The sequence below is a fragment of the Macaca mulatta genome, chromosome 14, assembly GCF_049350105.2.
Source record: "Macaca mulatta isolate MMU2019108-1 chromosome 14, T2T-MMU8v2.0, whole genome shotgun sequence".
In the NCBI taxonomy this organism is placed as follows: Eukaryota; Metazoa; Chordata; class Mammalia; order Primates; family Cercopithecidae; genus Macaca; species Macaca mulatta.
The window spans coordinates 13,149,015-13,162,360 of NC_133419.1; the positions used below are offsets into that span (position 1 = coordinate 13,149,015).

The window sequence follows — 13,346 nt, forward strand, 5'->3', positions numbered from 1 at the left end:
GAAAAAGCCACTTCCTCTGCCTCACCCACCCCCACAAGCAGCTCACCTGTGAAGGCATCTGACACCTGAATTCAGGGACATATGGGATGGGAGCTGCAGGGACAGCAAAAGAGTGAGGGAGTCAAACGGGGCCAGATGCCAACCACCTGAGCCTGCCCTGACACAGCCCTAGGCCACCGCCGTGGAGGAAGGGCTCTAGGTGCGGGCAGCTCTAGTCTCTTGACCAGCTCCACCTGGGGAGCACCCTGCAGAGCCTAGGAAGGGTGAGGGTTGCTCAGCACTCCCGAGGGAAGGCCGGCCTCAAGGGTCCTGACCCAGCGTTGCCTACCAGGCAGTTTGGGGAGAGGCCCAGAACAGGAGCCCTGGCTGCACACTCTCATGCCCTGGGCAGCTTACAAAGAAAAACATGTCTGACGCCCTCCGCAAAATTGGTCCAGCCTGTGGGCCAACTGGAAACCTTGGCACAGGAAAGTCCTCAGGTGGGTGGTGAAGGGGAGGGCAGGCAAGTCTTCTCCAGGCTGCCCACCCACCTCAGCACACCGCAGGGAAGGGGTGCCCCCTCCGCCCAGCAAGCACACACATTTCCAGCAGTGCGGTCGTTCCTACGTTTGGAATGGAGGCACACCTTCCTCATTCCTCGTGCCCCTGGAGGGAAGGGTACCTGGTACCAGCCTGCCTTTTCAGCTCTCCCCTCTGCCGGCCTCACACTGTCCCCAAGGGGGGAGGCGGGAGGCGGAGCTGCACTACAGAAATGGGCTCAGCAGTAGAGGAGACATCGAAGCAATCCAGACTTGGAGTAAATACATTTTATTCAGAACAAGATAATAAAATAGCGTGCATTTTATTTAAAACCAACCAAGCGCTGATAAAAAATATATATATATCACTGCAGCTGTGATTCCACATCAAACCTGAACAGTAAGAATTGGGCATTTTTTCTTCACATCATGTGCCAGGCCTGGCAGAGAAGGATACCCACCTCCACCAGAGCCTCAAAGGAAAAGTGGCCCCTAACCACCAAGATGGAGCACCCTGGTGGAGAGGGGCAGCTGGCAGCTCACCCTGCTCTTCGCAGACCACGCGAAGGGAAAGGAGCTGCCTGTGTTCCTCCCGGGCTGCCAGGGTGGACGCTGGTCAGCAACTCCTTCTTGGTTTCAGGGAGTGGAGCGATGGGGACAGAAGTGCATGCAGTTGTGCAAACAAGGAGGCGGGTCCTCCTTCCTCCTTCAGGGTCTCTGAAACCCCCATAGGGCATATAATGCCCAGCAAGGTCCCACTTGCAAGCACATGCCTACAAAGCAGCAGCCATCTTTTGTTTTGGCTGATGGGGAATCAAGATTCTGAGAGTGACTGCTCTTCTCTTGACACAAAGCAGCCACAGAGCACTTTCCTACATACAGTATGGCAGCGGGCAAGCAGAGGGCCCTGCTGGCTCGGATTAAGGCACTTGAAACAGACACAAGGTATAACCTCCTCCCCTCCAGCCCCCACAGGCCTCAGGGGACCCTGTTTCCCCACCCTTTATCCTTGGGTCCCATTACCCCTGCCCCTCCCCACTGCTGGGCAATGAAGAGGACAGCAGCGTGCCTTACAGGACCATGGTTTGGTGGGAGTACAGGGTAGAAGGATGAGGAAAACAAGAAGGGAGCTGGAGATTTGGCCAAGGAGCAACTTCAGAAGGACAGAAGAGCAAGAGCATTAGGAGGAAGCCAAGGCAGCAGCAGAGGGAAGCCAGTTAAGTCATGAGAGACCAATGGCAGTGATGTTTGCTGGTGCAGATGCAGAAGCCAGAGGGAGGCCTCTCCAACCTTCCCTGGTGAGGCAGGCTGGGAGCAGAGAAAGGGTTAAGAGAGCAACTCCAGACAGAGAACCTCAGAAGACAGGGCCGCAAGGACTGGCAGGGGGAATGGCCTTTCTCTGTTTCTCTTGGCTGGTGGGGCTGGGGCAGGGATCAAGGTTCTGAAGGCTGAGACAGGGCAAGAAAAGGGCAGGGGGCTGGCAGGAGGGCTGTGTTGCCCCGAAGCAGCTCAGCTCTTTGGTATGACACTGGAGGTGCGTGGGGCATTCTGCTCACTCCTCCTCCACACTGCGGGCCCCCTTGGCCGCTCGCCTCTGGCGCCAGCGCAGCTCCTCCACCTGGCGCTCCAGCCCTCGCACCTTGGCCTCAAGTTGGGCCCCAGAGGCTCGGGAGCCAGTGAGCCGGCTCAGCAGGGCGTAGAGGATCAGCAAGGCCAGGAGTAGCAAGGCCCGGGTGGAAGGGTCGGGCACCGACCTCACCAGGGCCACAAAGCCGGCCAGGAAGATGACAAGCTTCAGGCCCCACAGGATCCGCCCCAGCAAGGCCAAGACCAAGCCGAGGAGCAGGGACAGCAGCCAGTAGGCGACCAGGGCCCCTGCTCCCCACAGCAGGAAGGTCTGGACTTGGCCAGGGCTGAGCTTCAGGCCCTGGGCGAGGTAATCACCTGGAAGCCAAAAGAGTCAGAGTCAGCCAACCTGGAGAAGTGGTGAGGGGAGAGCGGGGCAAGAGCTAAAAGGGTGAGAGGTGCTAGCCACATTGCCAAGGAATAAGGTGTTCTAGTAGACTCAGAGTGATATGGGTTGGAATCTCAGCTCTGTTTCTTGCTGGCTGTGAGGACTGGAGTAGATTACTTGCTTCTGTTGAGCTGCAGTTTCATTTACTAAATGGGAACAATTCTACTGCCTCCCTGTACTGTGGCTGGCAATTAAATGAGATACTACAGCTCAGCACGATGCCTGATAGGAAGTGAACAAGTGGCACGTGGGGGTGGAAGTTATTTTTTAGGGGGTCCAGGTGGGACAGGGTTTTGCTCTGCTGCCCAGGCTGGAGTGCAGTGGCGTGATTCCGGCTCACTGCAACCTCCACCTCTTCGGTTCAAGCGATCCTCCCACCTCAGCTCCCAAGTAGCTGGGACCACAGACACACGCCACCATGCTTGGCTAATCTTTTATAGAGACGAGGTCTCATTATATTGCCCAGGCTGGTCTCAAACTTCTGGCCTCAAGTGACCCTCCTGCCTTGACCTCCCAAAGTGCTGGGATTACAGGCGGGAGCCACCACACCCGGCCATGGTAGTTCTTGGCTTGCTCTTTGGCCGTGTCTCTGCAGGATCCTGGGAAGGGTTAAGCAGCTTGGGGAAAAGGCTAGACCCTGACAAAGATGAACTCCCCCAAGTAGGAAAGTACAGGCAAAGCTCTGGCTGACTACCCAGTGCTCCAACACTCACCAGCCAGCCCCAAGGCATTTAGCAGCTGTGCGGAGATCCCAGACAGAGCAAAGAAGGCCACAGAAATGGCTGATGAGATGGCCCACAACACTTGGGACGAAGACTGTGGAAAAAGCATGGAGCGAGATGAGTTCATAATTAACAACGGTCCTCGCCTTCAAACCTGATCACCACTGTCCAGGCAAGGACTGCAGGAATGTCTCAGACCTGTTTCTCACCCAGTGGTGACAGGCCTGGGTCAGAGGGTAGGCGCCTTGGGGCTGGCTAAGGGGTCCCTTCCACACCCACCTTCTAGTGTACAGGGATGGCCAACAGGCCGTCTCTCCTTCCTGAACCGGAAACCAGGGCATCTGGGACATAATTTAACTGCTTTGCTGCGATACTCTGGAGGGAGTAGTAGGTGTACTTGTGTGTGAATGACGGAGACAATTAAATACTTTTAGTAGTCACCCTGTAAAAGTGGAGCCCTGCTAGCCTTCCAGGGAGTCATGAAGGTGTGTGGAGAACATCTGTAAAGGGATAGGATGTTTCAGTGAAAAAGGAGTCTATCAGCTATACTATATTATGGATTTAAAAAATGATTGTCTCAGCCCTTCAGTCCAGCCTATCAAAATTATGTGATACCACGCTTGGGATGCCACTGGGTAAAAAAGATAACCCAGCCTTAGGCTCCCAATAAGCCCAACCCACTTCTACAGGTGAAGGAATGGATTCAGGGCTTGATATTTTGCCATTTCGAGATTCTAGGTCAGATTTAGACCAAAGTGAGACTCTACGGTCACCCAGTAACATGGGTTTATAAAGATGGCTCATTTTCCAGCCTTTCTGGCAAGGAAAGGGCAGGAGCCAGGAAAAGATAGGGGTGGAGCTAAAAGGCCCTAGGACAGGAATCAAATAACGAGGAATTCAAAGACAAGTGCTGTGTGGCTTCTCTTTGTGGAATTTGGGGCTCTCTGCACCAGAGAAGATGTGGAACTAAGATGAGTTGGCCATTACCAACCTCTCTTTTACTTTTCCTTAATGTGTGTAGTCACACAGGGACTACCTTCCTTACCTCTGACACCAGGTGCATGGTCTCTGGCCCAATCCAGGCATCCAGTGTCCCCCGCACAGATCGACCTATCTGGGTCAAGAGATCAACTGGGGCCTCTCTCTTCTGCTGGCCCGGTGGTGCAGAGTCTTGATGGGACTGGGCCAATGCTGAGTGGAGGAGGATGAGGGCCACTAGGACCATCAGGATGGCTTTGAACAGATGCTTTCCCCATCGTGAACTGATGCTGGAGGCTGCCATGACTGGGTCTGCCAGGAGAGAAGCACAGCATGAGCTGAGTGCCATGGTAGACACACTCACCCTCCCAGCTCTCATTATCCCAACATCCTTCTCCGCCCCTACCTCCAGCAAGCACCAAGCTAACCCTGGAAAGAAAGTGCTGTTAGCTGGGAGAGGAAGGACTGGGACTTCCAACTGGAGCTGGGTACAACCATCTGACTCACAGGTTCCTCTTTCACATTCTTTACCACTTGCATGTTAATTAACCAGCAAATATTATTCAACACTTTAGAGTGGGTGAGAAGATCTCTCTCAGGTTTGTGCCAGTTCTAAAAATCTGAAGGCCTGTCCCTGTATCGTAGGTGCTATAGGCATAAAAGAATTATAAGACTCTATAAAGGCTCTGTCCCAAGGAGCTTATAATCTACTTAAGATAAAGCTGGTATAAAAAACAACTTAAAAATAGCACACAAGTAGGATTACTGCCATATAATGGTATAAAGAAAAGTGCTCAGTTATGTGCTCAAACAAGAATAACTGCACATATGTCATCTTCTCTGCAGGACCATCATGTGAGGTGGCTTTTATCCTCCTCATCCCTACAAGTACAGGTGAAAGAAACTGCAACTCAGAAGTTAAGCATTTTCCCATGGTCACTGGGCTACACAGAAAGGCCAGGATTTGAACCCAAGCTTCTGCTTCCACCCATCTTCATTAGGAGTCAAGTTATATTGTGGGTCTCAACCATGGCTGCTCACTGGAATCACCTGGAAGCTTCACAAGTACTGATGTCTGTGTCCCAAGCCCAGAGGCTCTGATATCATTGTCTGGGTGTGGCCTAGCCTTAGACCTGCAAGAGCTCCCTAGGCAGTTCCCCTGTATGAAGTTGAGAACCACTGATACAGAGTGATCTCACCTCCCCACCCCCAATGGAGGTGCTGTAGTTTGAAGAGCAAAACTCATGTTGAGATTTAACTGTCCCTGCACCACCTGCAGAGCCTGGGAGCTCCCGGCCCAGCCAAGGATGTTGGATCTCATGATCCTCAGTACTTTTTTGACACCCCATTCCCCTCAGTAAAATAGTTTGACCCCTTCCCCGCCAAAAAAAAAAAAAAAAAAGAAATTTAGGGGTGAGGGATAGCATTAGGAGATAAACCTAATGTAAATGACGAGTTAATGGGTGCAGCACACCAACATGGCACATGTATACATATGTAACAAACCTGCACGTTGTGCACATGTACCCTAGAACTTAAAGTATAATTTAAAAAAAAATTATATTAGACTCTCCATAGTTTGGGAAAAAAAATTCCATTTTGTAAAATAAGTAGATTGTACTAGATTCACTTTTCATGTCTAAACATTTTCTGTGATTTTATGAATTCGATTAAATATCAATTGAATTTCCTTTCCAAATAAATGAATTCCAACATGGAAAAAAAAAAAAAAAAGAAATTTAACTGTCATGATGATGGTATTAAAAGGGAGGACCTTTAAGAGGTGATTAGGTTATGAGGGTTTAGCCCTCATGAATGGATTAATGCCGTTTTCTTGGGAGTGGATTAGTTATCCCAGGAATGGAGCTCCTGATAAAAAGGATTACTTTGGTCTGATTTCCTCTCTGTCTCATGTGCTGGGTTCTGCCTTCTGCCATAGGATGACCCTTGCCAGATGCCAGCGCCATGCCCTTAGACTTCCCAGCCTCTGGAACTGTGACCCTAATGAATTTCTGCTCATTATAAACTACGCCGTCAGTGGTATTCTGTTATAGCAAGCAGAAAAGGGACGAGGACAGTGGGCAAGGGTATAATAAACAACCTTTAAAGAAAGATACTATTAATCAAAAGCTAACATTCAGGTAGGTCTTGCCATGTACCACATCGCTCATTTAACTGTCACAACAGCCCATCCGCTGGGTGTTGCTATTTTCCCCCATTTTACTGATGAAGTAATTGAGGCAGGTTAAGTAGTAAGTGGGGAAACCAGCATTTGAATCCAGGTACTTCTGACATTGGACCCCTCACACACAACAACTCTGCTGTATTGTCTCCAACTAATTCTCAGAAGTGATTTCGAAAGTCATACAGGCTAGGCACGGTGGCTCACTCCTGTAATCCCAACACTTTGGGAGGCCGAAGTAGGAGGATTGCTTGAGCCCAGGAGTTTGGGAGCAGCCTGGGAAACATAGGGAGACCCTGTCTCTACAAAAATATAAATAAAATTCATTAGTCAGGTGTGGTGGTGCATGCCTGTACTCCCAGCTATTTGGGAGGCTGAGGGGGGAGGATCACTTCAGCCCAAGAGGTCACGGCTGCAGTGAGCTGTGAGCATGCCACTGTACCCTATCCTGGCCGAGACAGCAAGACTCTTAAAAAAAAAAAAGTCACACCACAGATTATTCATGAGTTAAAATAAACATGGCATCTACCACTCATCTCAGTGAATTACTGGTGAAAATTACCTAACAATTTTGTGCTTTGTGCTCTGGTCTTGTAACACAATGCCACAGACAAGTTAAGATCCAACAAGTGCCAACTCATTGAAGCAGGTAAAGATCAGCCAAGAAAAAAGTATGCAAGTTCAACTTCTATTTGCCACTGTGCTTGAGAAATGTCAGACAGTGCCAGCAAATTCCCTGTTCTCCTCCAGAGGCTCAGAAATGAACCTGTACCTCCAGGAGTTTTCATGATTCAGACCTGATGTTCAGAGGCTAAGCCATGCCCCTGAGGTAGGAGCAGTCAGGTTTTTGAAGTTTTTGCAGTTACGCAGGCACTCAGTGAGGTGAACATAAACCCAGAGCTTGAGGATGGACGAGAGAGAAGAGAAGGATGTCCCAGTCTTGCTTAGTGGGAAGGAGGAGTCTAGGAAAGGGTTCTAAAAAATACTATATTTAGGGTACTTTTTGGTCCAGAAACAGCTGCTCTAAGCCCTTCCTGAAGCCTGGAGGGTCAAGCAGGGCTGAAAAACATGCAATTCAAGGCCCTCAAGCTGGGAAAGCCTTCTACTCTCTTTGGCACAAATCAAGAACCAGATGGTTCCTGCCTGCCAGTGGTCAGAGATGAGGAAAGCACAGGTCAGTTCCTGAGTTATCTAGGTCATAACCATGTTGGGGACTTAAAGAGCAGGGTTGCTATCTTGGGTCAGATCCTTTATCCAAGGACCTCCACCAGGAGGGATCAAATGTCGTTTCCTCAGCCCTAGGAGGTCAGGGTGCCATGAGCAGCTCCTCCCACAGCAGCCTGTCTTGTTCTGTGCCAGCCCCAACTTTCCAGTGGCCGTCTGCCCCAGTCAAAGGGAGCTAGGAGACCTTGAAATAAGCCCTCTACAGTGAGGCTGGCATTGTCATGCCAGCTGATGATCTGAAGTGCACCAGAAACCAAATCTAATAGGATTGTGTAGTGTACCCTTTGGAGATAATGAGTGCAGAGATTGGCTGGCTGGTCTGCTTTTTCAAATTGTTTTCTTTAACAGGACTCCTCATTTTTTTCCAGGTGAATCTCAGGCAGTATGGATCACTGCTATTAGGCCTCCTCACTTTGGCCTAATCAAATAGTTTTACTAAAGGCGTGGAAACAGTCTCAGACTCTGTGAGGAGGAAGCATGTCTTAAAACTTCTTCACCTTCTGCAAGGCCTGGCGTCAGACAAATAATAGGCACTCAACAGCAACTCATAATAATACAAAGTTTATACATATCTATATGTATACATATGTTCTAAGAATTTTTGTGTGGTGCTTTATAATTCACAAAGTGCTTGTTTTTTCATCACTTCTTTTAACTCTAACAACAATCTTTTAAGATATTATTACCCTCTTCATTTTACTCTGAAAAGTATGGCTTAGAGAGGTTGAGTGACTTATCCAAGATCACACAGCAGAGCTGGGACTTGACTCCAGTACCCAGGATATCCATCTTGCCTTTTTGCTTGTCCCACAGCCACATGCTGCCTTGATAGGACATAGCCCCTGCCCTTATGGAGCTGAAGTTCATCAACAAGCTCAAAGTGCAGGACATCCAGACTCCTCCGAGGGAACACATACCAGGAGATCATCTGCCTTCTGGGCTTATAGGCCATAGTTTTGTACCAAGAGGTATGAGAGGACAGCAAAAGGTGGGGGACAAAATCTGCCACTTCTGTTCGGCAGCTGCAATATGGCTCAGGTGGGTCTGGAGAGCCCAGCCGAGGGCTGGGGAAACAGCTTTACTTACTGTGTTAGTGAGGGGGCGCCACTGCTTATGTTTAGCTGTGGTTTGCTACAAGGGTAGGATGGGGCATTTCACGCCCCTCCTCCCAATCAAGGCTCCTTCCTCCTCTTCTCTTTCCTTTTGTTAGTTTCATTTCATGCTATGAATCACCAGGTGGCAGGAGGAGCGGCAAAAAGTGTCCTCTATCGGCTCTGACTGTCCCGCTGCTGCTCATAGCTGCCCCTGAGGAGCGGGGGTTCTCAACTTTGGTTGCCCATCGGAACTGCCTGTGCAGCCTATTAAACGAGGATGTCTGCCCCACCCAGGGCTACTCACTCAGACTCTTCCAGAGAGGGACTCAGCCCTTTGTTTTGCAAAGCTCCCTAGGAATTTCTGATGCATAGCCAGCAGCTCAGGGAAAAGTCTAAGCAAAGCTTCAAAAGTGCAGCAGTGCACAAAGGACCCCAGACTTCCGTCCCAGGCTCAAGTGTGCCACAGACCAGAAGTCACTACCTTTACACCTGTTACTTAACCTGCCTGAGTTGCAGTCTCCTCAAACGTAAAAGTGAGTGAAGCCGGGTGAAGAGTTGCTGTAAGGAGTTAAGATATTTCTTCAGCAAGCGCTTTGTAAACTAAATATCTATAGAAATGTTGCAGCACACACATTACCACTGACTATATATCGTAGCATAATTTAGCAGTTTATCAACCTGCCTTCCCCATTACACCAAGCGCCTCCCGGTTAGACTTGACATCTTGGAATCCCGAGCGCCTAGTAGGAAAGATGACTAATAAATGCTTGTTAAATGAATATTAGCAACCTGCCAAGAAATCGTGAGGGTAGAACCAGAAAGCCATGGAGAGGTGAGGAGGGAGATTATTTTAATAGTAGATCCAAATATACAGCAGCCACACGAGAAGCACAGCTGAGTCTAAAGGAAGGTCCTAAACAGGGCGAAGTCGCCACTGCAGAGAATGAAGTCAGCGCCCTCGCAGGTTGGGGGCAGCTCCCACTAAACCCCTGACAGCTGCTGCCCAGCAACTGTTTGGGGGCAGGGCGACGGCAAAGGGGCAGCTTCCCGGCCGCTCCGCGCTCTCCCCAGGGCCCAGCCTCCCGGAGACAGGGTGTCAGTGGCATGTGCTATTTCGAACGACGCGTCCCCTGCCAAGCGCTGAGGGGTGGCGTCGCTGGCAAGGGACGTGGCGCGACCCATGAGTTGGGAGCCCCCCGAGGGGCTCGAGCCGAGGCTGCAGGAGGCTGGGCTGTGGGTCGGGACTCGGGAGTCGGGTTTGGCGCTAGCCTGGTCCCCACGCCCGGGAGCCGCTCCACCTCCGCCGGACCTCGGTACCTCGCTGCAACCCTCTTCTCCCCGGAAACATGCGCCTCCCGGGTTGCCTGGAAACGACGCCCCCGGTTGCATAGCAACGAGGATCCGGGTCCCCTGTTTGTTTCGCCCGCTGGGCGCGCGGACCCCTCCCGACTCGGACTCTCCAGGCCTCGCCGCTCTGCCTGGTGCCGCCTGCAGCGGCTGCTGTCTCCCCTTCCCGTGCGCTGCCCCGCATTCCGGCCTCGGCCCGCACTCACCTTTCTCAGGCCACTGCTATCCTTCACGTGCGACTTCGCTGAAACGCGCCACCAAAAACGCGCCTCAACTCCGGGCGTTGGTTTGCCTTCTCCGCATGCGCAAGGCGGGATGAGCCCGGAAACTAGCCGGCCTTTCTCACAATCGAAATCCACGCCGGGAGCGCATGCGCCCCGCTTTATCTATTGCGTTTCTTTTTTCCCCACAAGCATTCCCACCGAGAGAAGAATGGGATCGGAAGTTCCAGCAGGGAACGGAAGTCTCTGGCTGGAAAGGGGAAATAAATGACTATATGTGGGCTGCAGAGTGGGTAAACTGGATCTTTGAAATCGGAGTGGAAGCTAATCCCCCTCTTGCCACCGCTCGGCATTTTGGGTAATGTAGTTCTCGAGCTACAAATGTTCCCTGGGGCATTGTGGGCAATGTTGTTCTAACCGGGCTGCTAACGAGCACCTGGTCTTCCTAGAAGCTTCGCGCTAAAAAGGCACGAAAGAGAAAGGCATTAAAGGAGCAATTAAAGGCACACTGCGCTAGGAAAACGCATGCGCTCCCCCAGAGAGAAAATTCGTAGGCCGGGCGCAGTGGCTCAAGCCTGTAATCCCAGCACTTTGGGAGGCCGAGACGGGTGGATCACGAGGTCAGGAGATCGTAGACCATCCTGGCTAACCCGGTGAAACCCCGTCTCTACTAAAAAATACAAAAAAAAAAAAAAAAAAAAAAAAAAAAAAACCTAGCCGGGCGAGGTTGCGGGCGCCTGTAGTCCCAGCTACTCTGGAGGCTGAGGCAGGAGAATGGCGTAAACCCGGGAGGCGGAGCTTGCAGTGAGCTGAGATCCGGCCACTGTACTCCAGCCTGGGCGACTGAGCGAGACTCCGTCTCAAAAAAAAAAAAAAAAAAAAAAAAAAAGAAAATTCGTAAAATTCGACGGCTCCCAAATGCTAGTTCAGAATTTTAGAGAAGGAGAGGAACCAACTCCCGCTCTCCTTTTTCTGCCACAAAGGCAGTGATAGGGACAGGGGGCAGATAAATGCTAGGTACAAAAGGGCGGGTCCCTGGGGAAACCCCACCCGCAAGCCAAAAAGCCTGAAACCGTGGCCCAAAGTGAGAACTTCTATTCATGTTTTCCTAGTTGAATGTTCCCTTTTCCTAAGCCACCCATGTCTCTGCCCTGCCTCATCCTGTGCCTGGAAAGACTCCAGACTCATCTGGCAGAGAGGAGAAGCAGCTGGATGAGGGGACGACCATGGCTGGATGTCAGAGAGAAGCAGCTTGTCTTCAGAGGGACAGCCTGAGGTATAACTTCGGAGACGAATCTGGCCGGAGACAGCTGGGCTTCAAGGGAAGACTACATACCCGCCTGTCCCACCCATCTGTTTTCAGGTCCCCTTCCCTCTGAAATCCACTTTCATCAGCAATAAAATCCCAGGCATTTGTCCTTTAATTTGTTCGTGCAACTTTATTTTTCTTGGACGCTGGACAAGAGCTGGGGAGCCACCAGTGCGGATACAAAGGCTGTCACGCTGGCCCTTTGCCCTCGCTGGTGGAGGGCAACCGCGGGCCCACTGAGCTGTTAACACGCAAGCCGTCCACGGACGGCAGAGCCGAAAGAGCACTGTAACATGCCCTCTGGGGCTTCGGGAGCCTCAGGCACCCTGCCTGGACGCTGCCACAGGGCTGCACGGAATTCGTTCCTGCCGGTGCCCGAAAGCACACACTCTGGCTCCTGCACCCGCTCACCTGCATGCTCCCTCCTATGAGGGGTGGAACGCAGTGAATCTTGAGTGAGTGGAGTGTGATCCCACCGGTGCCGAAGAACGGCTGGCTTGTTCCAGCGCTTGTGCACTCCAGTTCCCGCCTCGTTCACTTGCGTACTCCCTCCTACGAGAAGTTGAGAGCAGCGGGCTGAGTAAACGGGGCACCCCTGTTGTGAGTCCTGTGAAAGGGTCAGGGCAATATCCTGCTTCAGCAGCACCGTTTAGGGGAATGAATAGTGCTTCTGAATGAGGTGATCCCTTGCCTGTCGTGTGATCCTGAGCACACAGCTTCATTTCTCTGGGCCTTCACTGCTTGACGTTCAAGACCTATAAAGGACCTAAAAATACCACTTCACAGTAGGTGTGAAGTTTCAAGGAAGCAACAATCATGAACATTAAAAAAAAAAAATCCACGTTGCTGACCGAATGTTTTTATAACCATCAAGAGCTGTCATAGGAGAGCTTCCTTTTGATGTTAAAACTTGTTTCTCAAACTCAGCCCTCTAAAACGTAACTCTTCCCTGCCACCCCCAATCATTCAGCCTTCTAATTCTGCCTACCTCCCAGAATACACACTCTGTAGGCTCCCAATCTGTCACCTCACCCAGTTGTTTCTTTCCATCAAATGTTCCTCAGACACATCCATCTTCATCTGAGCTCTTGTCACTTCCTGCCCCTCAGCTAAGAGTCCTTCTTCCAGAACAGGCTCTGGTAGCATCCTGAACCTCACTCTCCAGCTTTTCTAACAGTTTCAATTTTACATTTGCTTGTTAGATCCTTTCTGATGTGTAGGATTACCAATCTCAGGTCACAGACTTTCCTGGGAAAGAAATGTAACCTTTTTTTGTCTATGACAAATTAATTTCTTTTCAACTCTGTTTTCCATGTGGGTAGCAGAAACAATCTCAGACAGCTCAGGGTTCTTCCCATCCTTGATTTTCAGGTTGTATACACCTTTTGGAAAATGAACATAGGGCCAAAATTGGGGGAGAACATTTATCTAATCCTGGCCGGGGCAGTGGTTCACGCCTGTAATCCCCAGCACTTTGGGAGGCTGAGGCGGACAGATCACTTGAGGTGAAGGAGTTCAAGTTCAGCCTGGCCAAAACGATGAAACCCTGTGTCTCTAAAAATACTAAACAAAACCAGCCGGGTGTGGTGGTGTGTGCTGTAATCCCAACTACTTAGGAGGCTGAGGCAGGAGAATCACATGAATCCAGAAGGCAGAGGTTGCAGTGAGCTAAGATCATACCACTGCTCTCCAGCCTGGGTGACAGAGTGAGTGAGACTCCATGTCAAAAAAAAAAAA

The 13,346-nt window shown here is 50.8% G+C and overlaps 1 protein-coding gene and 1 long non-coding RNA gene across 2 annotated transcripts; one reads left to right on the forward strand and one right to left on the reverse strand.

Moving 5' to 3' along the window:
- Positions 1-1,929: 1,929 nt before the first annotated feature.
- Positions 1,930-10,378, reverse strand: TMEM109 (transmembrane protein 109). The gene is made up of 4 exons (XM_015114061.3): positions 10,286-10,378; positions 4,300-4,544; positions 3,246-3,348; positions 1,930-2,462 (listed from the first exon to the last, which is right to left on the reverse strand). Exons 2-4 carry the CDS (start codon positions 4,534-4,536, stop codon positions 2,071-2,073), a joined length of 732 nt encoding a protein of 243 aa, XP_014969547.2. The 5' UTR covers positions 4,537-4,544; positions 10,286-10,378; the 3' UTR covers positions 1,930-2,070.
- A 44-nt stretch (positions 10,379-10,422) lies between these two features.
- LOC106993224 (uncharacterized) lies at positions 10,423-11,724 on the forward strand. Its single transcript, XR_013403753.1, has 2 exons — positions 10,423-10,658; positions 11,413-11,724. It is a non-coding gene; the product is annotated as an uncharacterized LOC106993224 (long non-coding RNA).
- Positions 11,725-13,346: the final 1,622 nt, after the last annotated feature.